The 15974-nt window shown below is 36.0% G+C and overlaps 2 protein-coding genes across 3 annotated transcripts; both read right to left on the minus strand.

Moving 5' to 3' along the window:
- Positions 1-278: 278 nt before the first annotated feature.
- LOC124412182 (troponin C) lies at positions 279-2856 on the minus strand. Its single transcript, XM_046891863.1, has 3 exons — positions 2701-2856; positions 1259-1679; positions 279-744 (listed from the first exon to the last, which is right to left on the minus strand). The coding sequence occupies exons 1-3, from the start codon at positions 2701-2703 to the stop codon at positions 716-718; spliced, it is 453 nt and encodes a 150-aa protein (XP_046747819.1). The 5' UTR covers positions 2704-2856; the 3' UTR covers positions 279-715.
- Positions 2857-7688: 4832 nt separating this feature from the next.
- LOC124412127 (palmitoyltransferase app) lies at positions 7689-15844 on the minus strand. 2 transcript variants are annotated; one of them, XM_046891759.1, is made up of 10 exons: positions 15529-15844; positions 14235-14644; positions 13785-13945; positions 13058-13216; positions 12757-12894; positions 12384-12538; positions 12144-12261; positions 11882-11994; positions 11425-11539; positions 7689-9137 (listed from the first exon to the last, which is right to left on the minus strand). In XM_046891759.1, the coding sequence occupies exons 2-10, from the start codon at positions 14381-14383 to the stop codon at positions 8842-8844; spliced, it is 1404 nt and encodes a 467-aa protein (XP_046747715.1). In that variant the 5' UTR covers positions 14384-14644; positions 15529-15844; the 3' UTR covers positions 7689-8841. The 2 variants fall into 2 exon arrangements, with proteins under 2 accessions (XP_046747715.1, XP_046747724.1); XM_046891768.1 differs by lacking the exon at positions 15529-15844 and adding an exon at positions 15269-15378.
- Positions 15845-15974: the final 130 nt, after the last annotated feature.

A 15974-nucleotide genomic window follows, 5' to 3' on the forward strand; every position in this document is an offset into this window, starting at 1 on the left:
CGCTTACCTTGTAATTAATCAATTTTAGGCACCGATTATACTTTAATTATCGAACTGCAGAAGTTCCAAGTATATACATTTGTATGTAGATTGAGTAACACGTGTCGTATTAAATTGACCCACGGGACGAAAGGTACTCGGTTGAAAGCTGGTCGCCGATTGGTCGACTGGCTTTGAGGATCAGGGAAAGGTCCACCAAACAATGTTGAGTTCAACAGATATTTGGGACCAACTTCTAGACCAAAGGTATCAACAACTCTTATTGCAGAGTAAGCCGATTAAGAGAACAATGCGAGTTTATTGACATATTCAATGTTATTCAAGTCAGTATGTAGATAGAAATGTGTCAAAAGGCAAATTTATGTATAGTGTTCTAGAAGATTGTACGAAAATAAAATACCTATATTGGAATAATATTTATTATATGATGCGATTGCTTGATTTAATTTAATATCGTTTATGATTTATGATAGCGATGGATATATATGTATGTACATGTTCGTGACGCTGCGGCCGTCGCGTTCGAAGTATGCCGCTGACAGGTATATGCGTTTATTGAACGGGACCAACACTTGTGCAGGAGTCGCTAGCAGTGCAGCTTTCCGTGCTTTCGGCTGGCTTGATGCCGGATCATTGTCGATGTTACTTGGGCGTAAAGATCTCTGAACGCTTGTTGGCACGGGAATTAATTAACCGAAGACGTTGGCCGCGATCCTTATTCACCGGTCATCATCTCCATGAATTCTGCAATTACACGTATCAAATGTTACCTCCTTGATTCATGATTCGCTGTACATTTATAACCTCGGATACATTTCTCAAGCTATAAAATCGCATGTGTTATTTATAACGTTCCTAGTAGCAAAATTAGAAACAGTTGCCGTGCGATATGTATCATAACCACAAGTCTATCCAACCCGAATATTCCACACTCATGTACTTCATTTTCACTTTACATTCCTATTTCGATTTCATAAGGCGTCTTACAATTGTTTACGGATCATTCAAAGGCGGCGGGAAATTCCTTTCAACATCTCCGCGAAAATTGTTTGCAAGTATAATACTTCGATAATCTTTGAAGTCCAGTGACGCCATTGAACGACTTCATCTTTCAACTTTAATAATCAATTTTTGCCAGTTCTAAACTTAGAGAATCGGTGATCTGACTTGGGAAACACAATGTGGCACTTCGTGTTTTTTCTCTCCTCAGAGTTTAATATAAAATTTCACGTCAAGTCTATCATGTCTGAATACTGACCATCGAAGTCAACGGTGCCGGAACCATCGGTATCAATTTCAGCAATGATACCGTCGAGGTCACGGTTGGTCAACTTGTCGTCGAGAGCGGCGAGGATCTCTTTGAGGGTAGCGGTGGTAATGTAACCGTTTCCTTCCCTGTCGTAGAGTCGGAAGGCCTCCTTCAGTTCTTGCTGCATGGCCTCGGCGTCCTCCTCCTCAAGGAATCGGCCAGCAATGTTGCAGAAACCATCGAAATTAACCTTTCCGCTACCCTCTGGGTCGTTTTCCTCGATCAGGGCGTTGAGGTCCGCGTCGTCGAACAGCTGACCCATAGTGTTCAGGATCGTTGCGATCTTAAGGGTCTCAATGAAGCCGCTCTTACTCGTGTCGAACATCTGGAATGCTTTGCGCATAACAGCCATTTTCTGGTCAGCTTCTTCCTGTAAAGCAATTCGGTCGATGTAGATCAGGGGTTCGATTCATCTAGAGCGCCTCTTATTTGTTTTTACAAGCGAAGTCGATAATGGACTGACAAAGTTATTGAGTGCTACTAATAGACTTTGGTAATATTCGACTTTTCTAAATCCAGCAGGGTAAGCAATAACGTCAGCTACTAAAATATCTGAAGTGCGGTTGAAAAAATTTGGTACGCAAGTTATGCAATCCTTTCCTTTAAAATTGGTCATTTACTTTTTCATCAAATTTACAACTTTCATTACCGTATTGTACACAAACGAGATTAATTTAACTCTGCGTTGCGATGCTACCCAAAATATTCAGCATAACGAACTGCAAGATATTCAACTCACGATCTGCTAGGTAATACAAACAAGTCTAGCAGATTTTCGTAGAAAATTCAACCAACAAGGAGAATAACCAATCAGACATTACAGTTCTATTTTACAGAATCCCATCAGCAAAGTAACATAAGATAATGTACAAATATGCGAATAACTTATGTTTTTTTGTAATAAGGATTGAACACCCCCTCCTACGCGATTAATAAGTACGTGAACTTTCAAGCTACAAATTCTTCTCTCCGATGACCGCGTCAGTCATTACTATTCACCACAAGTACTTTTGAACACAATCACGAGACCTACAGTTTACATTCTCCTCCTCATTGCAATGATATTTGTATGGACATGAGCGAACAAGTTGATTGAATCCAAGTTACGTTAAATTGAGTAAGACACTGCAGTCGCCAATTGAAAAGAGATTTTAATTTAATTGTGAAATTAGATCTTCATGCAGATAAAATGAATTTATCTCGACCGACGAGGACGAAATTCGTTCTCGGCTAGCTGCACTTGTATCCTTGTGCATGAATGACTCTTCCGTGAGATTTATCGTGCGTCTGCACTGATATAATACCGCGTCACCGATAAGAGAATCACGATTTTCTGAGGCTGATAATCGTTCAGTTGTTACGTCGATAGGGTAAAACGAGGGATCTCTTACCATGGTGGCTGATGTGTTGTACGACGGACGGCAAATACCTGAAGAGGCCTCCGGCGGGGCGGGTTTATGTATACACCGTGGGCATGCGGTAAACCAGCTAGAAAGACACGAGGAATCCCGAGGCACTCTCCCCGTTCCTCCTGTCTCTCCCACCCCAGCGAGAGATCGAAAATAGAGCGAAAAATGAAATATATTATAAGTATACGCGGCCGCTTCCGTATAATGGACGACGCAAGGCGACACCGAGCTGAGGAGGTTCACCGTGGGATAGGTGATTCCAAAAATCTTCCATCGTTCAGATGTTGCGTACCCTTGCGGCTTGCACTAAATAACCGATTTCGCATCGGAGCTTATAGTCGACGAGTTGGACAGATTCCGACCAGATACTAAATCTGGCTCCTTCGTTTCCTGCAGGTTAACACCGCCCACGAGATCAACATTGTTTCTCTCTAGCTGACATTAAACTCGTCGTCACCCCCGTTCGTGTTCGTAAATTTTTTTCTTTGAATACAAAAAATATCAGTTTACCTACGTTAAATTGTATATAACGTGAAATCGAATTGTATAATTGGAGACGATCATATTTTTTCCCAGCAGTTAGCGCCTCGTGATATACTAGACACAGCGAAATCATTCAACGTTCTAATACATACAAAAATTATTTAGTATCTGAATGTAACTAGCTGCTTGATTTTTCAAAGCAAATACACCCGTGCGATATTTTCCTTATACAGAAACCGACAAGAATTTCAAATTAAATTCATCTTTATGAATTAAGTTAAGGGTTTGAATCGTGAGTAAAGTGTTTTTAGAAATAATACCAAACTCGTTTGGTTCGTTTAATTAAGTTTAATTATTTACAAAATAGACTGGAAAAAAATGCTTATTTCAATCGACTTTTTTTCCTTGAATTCTGAAAGCTTATTAACGATTTCAGAATAGATACCGATTAAAGGTAAGAAGAACAGTATTTCACAAGCCGCACCCTAATATACATTGAAATATGTCTGGGATAACGATAAATTTATTTGATCAACAGAAATATTTGACAACAATTAATGTACTGATTGCCAAATTTCTTCGGTACAACGCTATTTTTCCGGACAATAAATAAGACTGAAGGTTCTTCTCGCTGGCCAAATCCAATATATTTGATGTCATCTTGGACGAACTGAGCTCGTAACTATCTCTGCTTTAGTTTTTTTTCTGCGTTTTCTATTTGTTTCCGTTTCATTAATTACCTCGACTTCTTTTTCTGTTCTGTATAGTATTTTGACGCTTAAAAATCCCTTAGGCCTGGTAAAAAGACGGACCTTGTGCTAAATTTTGGAAAATAGGTGCCAACCAGAGCTCGAATGAGTCTACCCACGTTCATATACGTAACTCCTCTGCAGCGTCTCGAATTATAGCCCGTTGCACCTGAGAAAACATTACTTGAGACTCCGTTACCGCGTCTTCGAAAATAATCTCACAAAGACGGTTTCAGAAATTACTGCAGATTTTCCGTAGAACTCTTAAGGTTTATGATACACATCACGAAGCAGGAAATATGCGGAATACCAAGCAGAGAGAGTTAATAAAATATTTGCCCAAGAATTTGAAAGCTTGACTTCCGTTTGAGTGGAAAATACATTCAACAGGAGTGACTGGTGCGTGAGAATATTTCTCAAGTATGAACAAATTAACAAAATTTGAATATTGAGTTTAAGGAAATACAACGCACTGTAAACATTTATAATACATAATTCTACTTGAATAAGAAAATATAGATGAAGTATCTGTGGGCAGAATAAGATCTTTGGGAAATTAATTACTTTACCAAAAATAATGCATAAATTTCCACGCTTGAGAATATGCGTCATTTTGACGAAAGGTGTCTTATTCGGTGCGCCGTATACGCGTACATATATTTGTTCAACTGATAGAACGCTAGAGTGGCAAGCGATCATATATCTTTGCAGTGATAGTGCATGGGCGAAATGCCATCGGGATACGTAAGCCCGTAAATTGGGAGCTGCAATATTCTATTAAAATGCCAATTGCAGAGCACGGACGTGTACCCTTACCCTGTTATGTGTGCTGAATGGTCGATGCCGGCTAGTTTTATGAATTTCGAATTGCCGCAGAAACAATCGACGCTTGCGCGCGAGAAAATTTGCGAAAGATTCTGTTTTACGACTTCCGTAAAAACAGGCAGGGAGAAGATGAAATACGTAGGTAATCCAAAAACGATGACGATCGAATTTATTTCAGATTATTTTTTTTCTATTTTGCCTTGTAGAATCGTGACTGTTAAATTATTTATTGACGAGACTGAAACGCCTCCGTTAAATCTCGTATACCCGAAGCGTTACTTGTTGTCGTTGGCTTCAAGCCACGCTCACGAATATAACTCTGCCTGTCCCCGTGAAATATTTTTAAGTATTATTATTACAATCAGGCATATAGTATGCCGCCGCTTCACGCTGCTAGAATATCTAGGAATAGATTACACTGTACTGGAAAACGGACACATTGATGAAGACCGCCTGCGCTCTTTCTAGTTCAATCTTCAACGTCCAGGTGGAGATGACTGCGGTGTTTAATTGTTTACCGCGGTCACGGAAATTTCAATATACATCATACAATCGAACACCTAAGGCAGACCATCTCGCGGAATATACTGAAGGTAGCAGGTGTGTGCAAAAATGATGTCGGTACGGTGCAGCCAATCCCCCAATTCAAAATTACCAACAGCGGAACATCCATCGATCGCGAACTGATTAGGCAAGACCTATAACAATATGATTGCTGTGTAAAGTCCGACCGGCATTGCCGTACATCGCCTTTTACTGCAGGTTGATAATGAATATTTACCACGTGGAAAATATATAAAATTGCGACTACCACGACCAGATATTCCGAGCTGCCGAGCTTAGCCGCACCAGATCGTTACGAATATTTAAATTTCGCGTCGAAATTTTTTTAAAAAGAAATTTGAGGATTCAGAGCTGAAACAATATAATAATTCCGATATTGTCGTGCTGCTTTCATTGAATCGTAATTTATCAAGTACCATATATCGTTAATATTCACAAAGATGTATTCATTGCAATATTATATTCATAAGAGCTCAAGTTGCATTATTATTGCATACATCGCGAACATACCTTGGTTTCGTGATATTCGTAGACTGTTACAGTGTAGTAACACGATAATCCAAATATTAGTCACGCGGCTTTCACATATTAATTACCGAATATCACTTGGTCAGAAATACACTCTTCACATTACACGACTCACACCGAATATGTGGATTATAAACTAACGTGACGTAGGACCGCGTGGCTTCCTGCGAGCTGCCCATACGTAAATGACGTAGAAACATCTCATAGCGGGCCAGACATGGTGTTGAGTAGTCGTCGTCCCTCATCGCGCCAGCCATCAATTCGAAATGCTAGTCTATAATTTAAGACTGAGTAAAATAGCGTATTTTAGCGATAAAAACTTCGTGTTATATTTACCAATGAATTCTAAACATGGACATTTATCGAATACAGAACCGAAACTTGAGAGCAAATGGCTTTTTATAACGACATGTAAAACAATAATTTCTTATACTTATTTCGAGATAACAGAGTATAGACGTGAACAATATTGATTTGAGGTGAAAAATTTTTTCGCCGCACACATTCCGGATTATTTTTAGCATATTCTCATTATATTACAGTTATTTCATAATAATAATAATAATAATAATAATAATATATTTATATATATGAATACTTATATACATGTACAGTCATGTAGACAGCTTATGTACAGGGAAACAGCTCCTTCATCGACCTAATTATAGTAATATTATGTATAATATCTTTCCATTTCAAAACATATCTATGTATATGTATACGATCCGTATTGTTATTTTTACTAAAAATTATGACGTTAACATACAACCTTCGTGCACAAAATTATTTGTAGCAGCAGGCAGTGGCAATTTCGTGTTTAAAAAAAAGAGTTTTACTGTGTTTGTTTATGTGTATTATTTATTACTGACTCTTAGTGGTAGGTAAATTACTTTTCCATTATGTAAGTTCGAATCTCCTATTTACAACACTCCCTTTACAACTGTACAATTGGAACCTCAGGAATAAAAATGCACATTGGCAAAATAATAAGAAAATATCATTCCAGTCATTTATACGATGGAATAACCTGAGGGATAATTAGCCTAACGACGTCATTTTCTCTGATCAAAAATAATTACAAATTGATTTCAATTTTTTTACCCGAAATTTCTAAATACATTTTATAATACGACCAAATTAATGACATCACATTCAAGGAATAGTCCAAGTCACAGCGTTTTTCACGATTTGAGCTATTCGTAATAGTAAAAAAAAAATTTTACACGTCTTACAAAATTTTATTCATTCTTTCCAAAAGTGCCAAACTTATTGTTCACAAACTATCCCTCATCGCATGTATCACGTATTACATATTTTCCCCGCAATGGTCAACTCTTTAGGTGCAAGCTAAAGAGGGGGGAAAAGTCATTCGGCTATGGTAAGTAAATCAGAGGATTTCAATTTTTCGTACTGTGATTGTGTGATCAGTTTGGATAAAATCAAATAGCTGAAGCATCAACATTTTTGAATATTTCGACATGCGAAAATACGTGACTTCGGGATTTTCTTTGCATCTCATTTAATGCTATTTAATTCGGATCCGCTGATGTGCTGATACAACAAAATGCAGTTTGATTTTAATAATGGCTAACATCTACCTCTTGTTGTATGAATTCGTTTACAAAAAGAGATCATCGAGGGCATTGTACATGGCTAATGGTTATGCAAGTTTATGATAGCTGTGTAAATCGGTTTAATACAACAGTAAACTTATTCACACGTGCATTTGTTTCATGGGATGATAACATTCGTAGAAAAAAAAATCATCAAAAACTTCGTAAATCAAATCTTTCTTATGAGAACACGCATTCGATCTCATTTAGAATTTTTCTTCTTTTCAGTGTCATGTTACGAAAGAAATATTATCAACACATTCGTTACGAAAATCTACCAGAACCATGCAAATTGACAATTGGAACTTTAGATGTCTGGAATTAAACGCAAAGCTCGTAATATTATGTATACTATCGACTAATGTTAAATGATATCACGTTAATTCATCTTCGCAATGGCTTCTCAAGTTACTATGTGCTCATTGAAAACAAGGAAGGACAGCTTGATTCAAATCGCAACGTATTTACGTCACCATCTATGACAATGATATCTAACAAAGAATTTATATAAAATTGCACAATTATCTTACAAAAATAATCCGCTCTTCTTCAAATCTTTATACCCCATTTTCCGTACCCGAAATTACTACGAAAATTTCGCCATTGTACAAGCTCTGATATTATTCAGAAAGCTCCAGCAATTTCAATCAATTAGACCTCGATTATGGAACAGGGTGATTGTCAAGAAGGGCTGTCGCTTATTGAAAGTTATTAATTCTATTAATCATTTAACAATTTGAACCTTTCAGGCAGTTCGAACCCAATGGAGGGTATCGGCTCTAACATACGTATCTTAGTTTATTCTACAACAAGAAATGTATTATTTTCAAGTTTCAGATAATTGTAATATTCTGGAAGATTCAGATACTAAACGGTTCATTGTACGTATAAAATTCAGAATTATTGAAGTATGGAAGGTAATAAAACTGTGAATTTTCACTGCACCGTTTTGTGTCATAACAAAGCGATATGTCTCAGAACGATTCATTGAGTTAGATGCTGAAATCATTTTCGAAAATTATTTTCTACTGCAATCATTTCTAAATTGTGACACTATAGGCAAACCTATCATTTTGTAAGAAAATATAGTGCACCACAGGTGCTATTCCTTCAATCAGGTAACACCCTTCAATTGTTCATTTCAAAAAACATTCTAGTAAAGTAATAGATCGATGATGAAATTATCAGCCAGTTATGAATATTCTGATTAAGTTTCATTTCATCATTGCAATATGATTGAAAAAAAAAATATCTTTTAATATCCGACTGTATCTATGTTATAATACCTCTTCTGAACAATTACCTGCATATTAGCTAAGTAGTAATAACGAATTGTAATAGTACTAACCTTAGAACTGTACTCAAACTGCACCTAATTTAATGAGACCTGCTTGACTACCTCGACCTACGCTAGCTTCTTCCAATGAATCTAGATCTAGCGCTGATTCAATCATTGTAGTATCCTGCAGCAGCCTGAGTCTAGACGCAGATAATGGTGTTGTTACAGCTACAGGTGGGATAATCGATGTGTCTATTGACGTAGTATTCTGACGAGAAGGTAATGGTGCTACTTCATCGATATCCAGTGGCATCAAGCTAAGTGACGCTAAGGGGATTTCGTTGGTGACAAGCTGGCTTACGCTATTTGTAGTGCTACCTAAAAAAAACATGTTGATTAAGAAAATATGTTACATTTTTACTCTGATGCTTTAGTTTCTTTTGATCTGTATCAGATGAGAATCAAATATTTGACTTTCTGATAATCTGCAATTAAGACATCTCATAATGAAGTTGCCATGTGATTCTGTGAATTTATACGCCTATTTATATGAAGTGGCTATTTTTTTATTTTACAATATGCATGATTGAAAAATCACTTTGAAAAATTCCTAATGAAACATTAAATATCAAACCGCAAGATTGAATCATTCGACACAGACTTAAGTTAAAGATATTAAAGATAGGTATGTATGAAACACAACACGAGCCTAGCAACGAAAAATTGATAAATCACAATGCGTTGATTAGTTACACCCCACACGAGCGGTCGTTATTTAATAATGATTGCATAGCAAAAGAAATCATTATAATAGGACGAATGTACGGTCGGCTAGGAAACGTTTTAGTAACAGTTAATTAAACACAATTTCACTCGTGTGTTAAGAACACAAATGGAAGCCTTGAAGTGGAAAATAATAAACTTACCGAAATGTATGTACCGAGCCCTCGATTATGGGTCGTAATTAGGAACAACAAAGAAAGACATTTTGATGAGTTATTACTACATGAATAGGCTACATTCTAAGTGACTTAGATTATCATCAGTTTGATACAGATTGAATATTGCTCAATGTTCGAATAAAATTGATATTTCTGAACCAATTCTGCAAGTAACCGTGTTTGATCTAACTTGAAGCTGGGTAACGTTAATATATCAATTAGAGTAGTCCACTGCTCAATACGATTGTGATATCTATGGAGATTGTCTATAATTAATTTAGGAATAGAAACGTTAGCAATTATTGCATGACACACAGAAATGTAGATTTAAGAGTTTCAGTTTCAATATTGACCCAATTCTTAACATAAATGATTTCAATATGTCACGTGCAGAAGACTTGACTGCTTCTAAAAATAAGTAATTCATTTATGTATATGAAGAACTTGCCAGAAATAAAAATACCTAATCCGCTTTTTATTACCTATAATATTATTATAAAATCTTCTATTATCGGTAATGACAATTATTTATCCATTACCATATTGATTATTTCTTCTGAGTTGATAATATGTATTGTCATCACTATTTAGTAATCCAATCTTAAATAACGATAATAATAATAAAATGACTAGATTAGAAAAAGAAGTATAAAAATTATGAAAGCGTTATCTGTATAGTTGCAAAAATGAGAGAAGTCGTGTATCATTTTTAATGATAGGAACGCCTACAAAATGCAATCATATTATACGAAAGTCTCAATGAACTTATATATTTATGACGCCCTAGTAACTCCAAGAAAATTTTTTAAAGTTACCTAATTCTGGAGCAATCATTGACAGAAAAGTGAAAATCTAAAATCAGTCTAAATATTAAAAATCAGATTTTCCAACACTGTGATTAATAAACTACAATTTAACCTGCCACAGGTTCCCTCGATATTAGCAGCACCCATCAACTATTATAATCTATAAGAAAAAAAGATCTCAAACTCAAGATACGATTTACATTGTGTGTTAAATATCATCCGTATCACTCATGGAACTCATAATGAATCGTTGATTTAATAGATCTTCCTCTGTGCTTTCGCTAGCGCATATCGAATTTCCAGTAAAAGACATATCATTGGATAAAGGCCCTGAACCAAATCTATTAACCACGAGCCCAATTGCAGTTTGGCCAATCATTGGAATTCCACCAGCTCCCAAAATCTTAGCTGGCAATATACTTTTTGATAAAGGATACTTGAGATTATGATCAGAACATCTCAAGTGATTATATTTCAAGCTATGCCCCGTATGAGAAATCCTCAAAGGATCCTCAGAATATCGCTGGGGAAATTTTTGTAAATCTGTATAATTCTTAAGTTCCTCACATTTGTACCTCAGCGGATCTTCCGAATATCTTTGCGGATATTTTTGTAAATCAACAGGATATTTATGATCACCTGTGTATCGGTTGTGTACCAAGTTAATGTCAGAACATCGATGGTATTCGTCACTACATCTTTGAGGGTATTTTTGCAAATTTTCTTCGCACCTATATGGATATTTCTGGAATTCTAAATTGAACCTATCTACTTCATTATACTTGGCATACTTAGTATGGTCTTGTGAACATCTTCTCATCGGATATTTTTGTGCATATGTATCATTGACACATTGGCGAGGGTATCTCGGAAGATCTTCAGGGCAACGTGAAGGATATCTTAAAAGTGTTAACTCACCGTTGATTGATTCTATCCGTCGACCTTGAGACGGTGAGTGTTGACCAGTACTCAAATTATTTATTGAGCCTGAAACCTCGCTGTTTGGATTTGTGAATACGCCGGTGCCATTCAACTGAAATGTTTTTGAATGTCCAGTTTATAATACAATAAAGCTTCTCATTTACGCACTTCAATTAAAATTTTTACAATAAATATACTAAATCAGATATTTTTTTCATTCAGTTAAATACTAATTTGACAGCACCGTGCAATTCTACAAAATACGAATGCAAAATATAACAATCACATCTTGAAGAATTCAAGTTTCATAGATCAAAAAGTACTTTTCATTGCAGTGAAACGGCAAGTGCATCAAAGGTAGGGACCATATAAAAGTAACTTCATATTTCTTATACTCTGAAACTTAAACATAGTCTATAGTTAAGCATAAGTGTAATATTATAACTCAATTTACCTGCGGCTGTACAGTTTTAACAGTGCCATATGTTTTGTTATTAACGATAACATTTTCATCTCCGCCTCTTTCTTGCTCCGCTCTATATTCCGGAGTCACTACGCCCCTTCGATCTGGAATATTTGCGTACATTTAATGCTTTGCTTAATCATACTTTCTGCCAAATTTTCCAACATCTTATTTCCGAATTCACAATAATTAGTAATATTAGATTAATTGATAAGTAGCGAAGTATTCGGTTTATTGTAAGTAATGAAAATACCAATAAGGCTTGGAGGTGCTGGTCCACACAAAACGTAGAAACAGTTTCCACACACATTGCCCTGACTGTATGGGTTAAAACTTTCCTGCCCCCTTTTACTGGTAAATGAACCTTTTATCTGGAACAAGAAACTGTATTAATGTGATAAATTACACAAAAAATTATTAGGGTAATTATGAAGGATTTTTTATTGGAGAATTTCATTTTGAACATAATTATTAGTCTTGAACTTTGACTCACATCTTCATTTGTAGTTTGATTGCTAGTTGTCAGGTACGTGTGGAACCCTGCAAGTCCCAAAATACTCCAAACGGAGAAAAAACAAACGACACCCACGACGACGCTACCAGGAGATACTTTTACAGCATCTAGGAACGCTATATTATCTCTTGTGACTGTAAGGACGATTATTTGGTATCAATATGTTGAAATGAAAAGTAATCAGTAATCCGATACTTAATAAACATGTTTCAGTTTCTTCAAACCAAATTGAAAACTATAATTACAACCCCAACAAAAGTGAAAACTTTTTTATAATTGTGACATAGTACAATTTTTCTCCGAATTGACTAGATGAAGTTCAGGATTTGTAAAATAAATATGTGCTACTTACGCATTATAAGGTGAGTGATTGCACAAGCAAATATAAAAACACATAGGAACGCCAGCGATACAATAAAGGCATAGAAGTATCTGTAATTTCTTCGCCCCACACAGTTTCCAACCCATGGGCAGTGATGATCAAACCTTTCTACAATGTGAAAAATATAATATAATCAAATTAGTCTTACATAAATTTCTTTTTTAAATGACTATCTAACGTAGTCATTATTGTTATGCATTATTTATTATTTAATTTTGTAAAACTTTTGAACAATGCTTCTGTAACGATGAATCAACATAATTATACATACCCACACAGTTGTCACATAAGCTACAGTGCGAGGCTCGAGGTGGCCTGAATATTTTACAAGTGAAACAGTATTTCAATTTCACCGGCTGTCCTCTAACTAAAACTTCTTTCGTCCGAGGAGGAGGACGGTATGTTGGTGAGTTATCAGTGTTCGGTACTTCTGAAAAATAGAAAAATCTTTCATTTGATTGTAAAGTTCTGTCATAGTATCGAAATATGTTCTAAACCTTGCATTTTGTCAAATTGCAACAAAAATAATTGTTTTTATTGTAAATCTTTGCCATAGAAACTACACCATTCGTTCTGTTTTCATAATTATGAGATTACTATGAGCAAATCTCGTATTAGTGGCTATCAAGGGTTCGAACATGCTGGTTCATTATGTATCCTCTTTTATCATATACATGCCGAACCTAGATATGAAGTGTCCAACTAAACCTATGTAATCAGATCACCATTGACACTGATAAGGCATTGATAGCAGTTTACTTGTCCATAAACTCACGTCACTGCTCTGCTGATTGTACAAAACTAATTCTATGTCATATTACGCTTCAACATTGACCCACAAAACAAAATTCACCAGAGAAATATTTCGGTTTTCATAATTACGTGGTAGAATTATTAATTCGTTTATGGCAAATAAAGTAAAAAGGACCGATTATATGTTCTTAATTAGATGAAAATTATCGTTGCAAACAATGGGTAATGTTGCAAAATTTGCTTACCAATTTGCTTCTCTATGTACGCAGCTTCGTCAGGTGTCGCTCTCGGAATGACACCAGGATCACTAAAGCTTGTTCGAAACAGTGTAGACATGACGAATATGAAGAGTAACCCACCAATGACCGGTATTGCAGGAGTTATGTTGGTTGCTAAGAAGGGACAGCTGAAAATATGTTTTCATAATATTATTGTTGAAAATTCTGGACATCTTCTGTTCCAAAATTGGGATATTGAACAAATTCTGCCTGTTGCCATATTCTGAATGATTGTAAAGATCAAAAGCTAGAAGATTATTATCTATAGCTATCTACAGATCCAGGCAATGACTGATTTAATCATCCCAATACATCGACCTCAACAAACAAAACAAAACAAACATAAGAAGGCTGGACTTTCTAAGGAATTCCATAACTCAATTGAGTATACCTCTAAATCTAATGTACATGACTTACTCAAATGCAAAGAATAATCCGCTAGTCCCAGCGATCAAACACACAGTGACGTAAAAGACGCTGGTCTGTGGCGCCATCATAACTCGTCCGTCGCAGCAAAATATATTTCTGCCAGGAAAGAGTTCCCACTTTCTTGTAACGTGTGGCATGTTGAGCAAGGGTTCTTGATTAGTGCGGTCAATGTACTATTATCTATAGTTCCCGAATCAGATTTTTGGAGCGATTCCTCTAAAACCAGGTGGTTTTTCTTTTTTCTCTTTTTTTGGTTGCACGTTAATTCAGCCACTGTTCATTTAACCATCTTAAACTGACGAGGTGGTAACGCATTTGTATCAGATTATGAATAACAATTTATTGTGTCCCCCATAAACGACGATGTTCTGGTATGAATACTAGCGGTAGGTTGATACCTGTGGTCGATGAAAATTAGACAACAATTTATCTCTCAATTTACTAAATTATATATTGATATTTAAATTCAACAAATATAATGCATGCATGGAAATAAAAGAAAAATTCCAACCCTCAAAAAGTGATGGAAGTTATTGGGATAAGCTTAGATTATATTTGACTATTGTTGAATTTGATGAATCTCACGGTATGTCGCAGCTGGTCTGCTATTGCTGTTGTACAAAGCGGATATAATTATAAACATTGTTAAAACTGATTCAGATTAATCTACATTAGAGAGAATTTATATTCAAAAGTCTCAAAGTCATACTTCAATCTCAGCTGTGACTGTATCTTAATTTCAACAAGCTCATACATGGCAAAAGTTTTGACTGAGCGCAACGGTTGATAAAGAAAAAATAATTATCAGCAGATATTGATAACGAATAAAGTATTTCTTAGTAGCAGATAAAAAGGCACCAAGTATTCCAGAGTGTATTCTTGATAACAATTTTGTAACTCAATTAAGTTCTGTACATTTCTTTTTACAGTTTGGCCGATTTGTTACCAGTAAATAACGTGACAGTGATAGAGCACGCATTTCAATACTGTCTCAGGGTAAATTATAAACGGAAGGTCTTAACCGCCACGTTTCCTGGTGCGATTTCCCGAGGATAATGGTTCACGAGATCTTCATTTAGATAAAGGAATTGTCATATATGATTCACACATACACCAAGTAGACGAACTTAACCTAACATTGGGAATAAATATGTATATTAAATACGCGGAGACGTTTGAGCAAGGTCGATTGCTTACGGGCAGATTAACGGTTTGGGCAGACGGAAAGAAAAAAAACATCCAATTTCTAAAATAAAGCGTGAACTCATGTTCGGTGCATCACCTTCTCGGCCACCAACTCCCAGTGCAGTCACTTCAGAATCATAGTTAAGATCCACAATTAAACGAAAATCCATTGAAAACTAGGTCAATCGGATACGCATTGTTAGCACGTTAATGTGTCCACACAATTTTGACATAACCGCGCGCCACACGCCACGGCACATCGTCAAATATCACTCATTATTGCTCACTTATTTTATCCGTTTCCACATTGACAACAATATCACATATTTATAAGGAACGATTCTTCGTGCTTTTAATTCGCCAAACAGGTGGCGCCCACTGGGAGAAAATCTGTTCATTCGTACCCACGTGGTTATGGAATAACCAATCGCAGGGGAGTGTTGGACGTAATTTTAACTGTTATTTTTTAATTAACGCTGAAATGTTTAAATCTAACCAAGTACTGGCTTATTTACGTTTATGAATTCGTCATCGCTTTCCGAT

This window comes from Diprion similis, chromosome 2, assembly GCF_021155765.1.
Source record: "Diprion similis isolate iyDipSimi1 chromosome 2, iyDipSimi1.1, whole genome shotgun sequence".
NCBI lineage: Eukaryota > Metazoa > Arthropoda > Insecta > Hymenoptera > Diprionidae > Diprion > Diprion similis.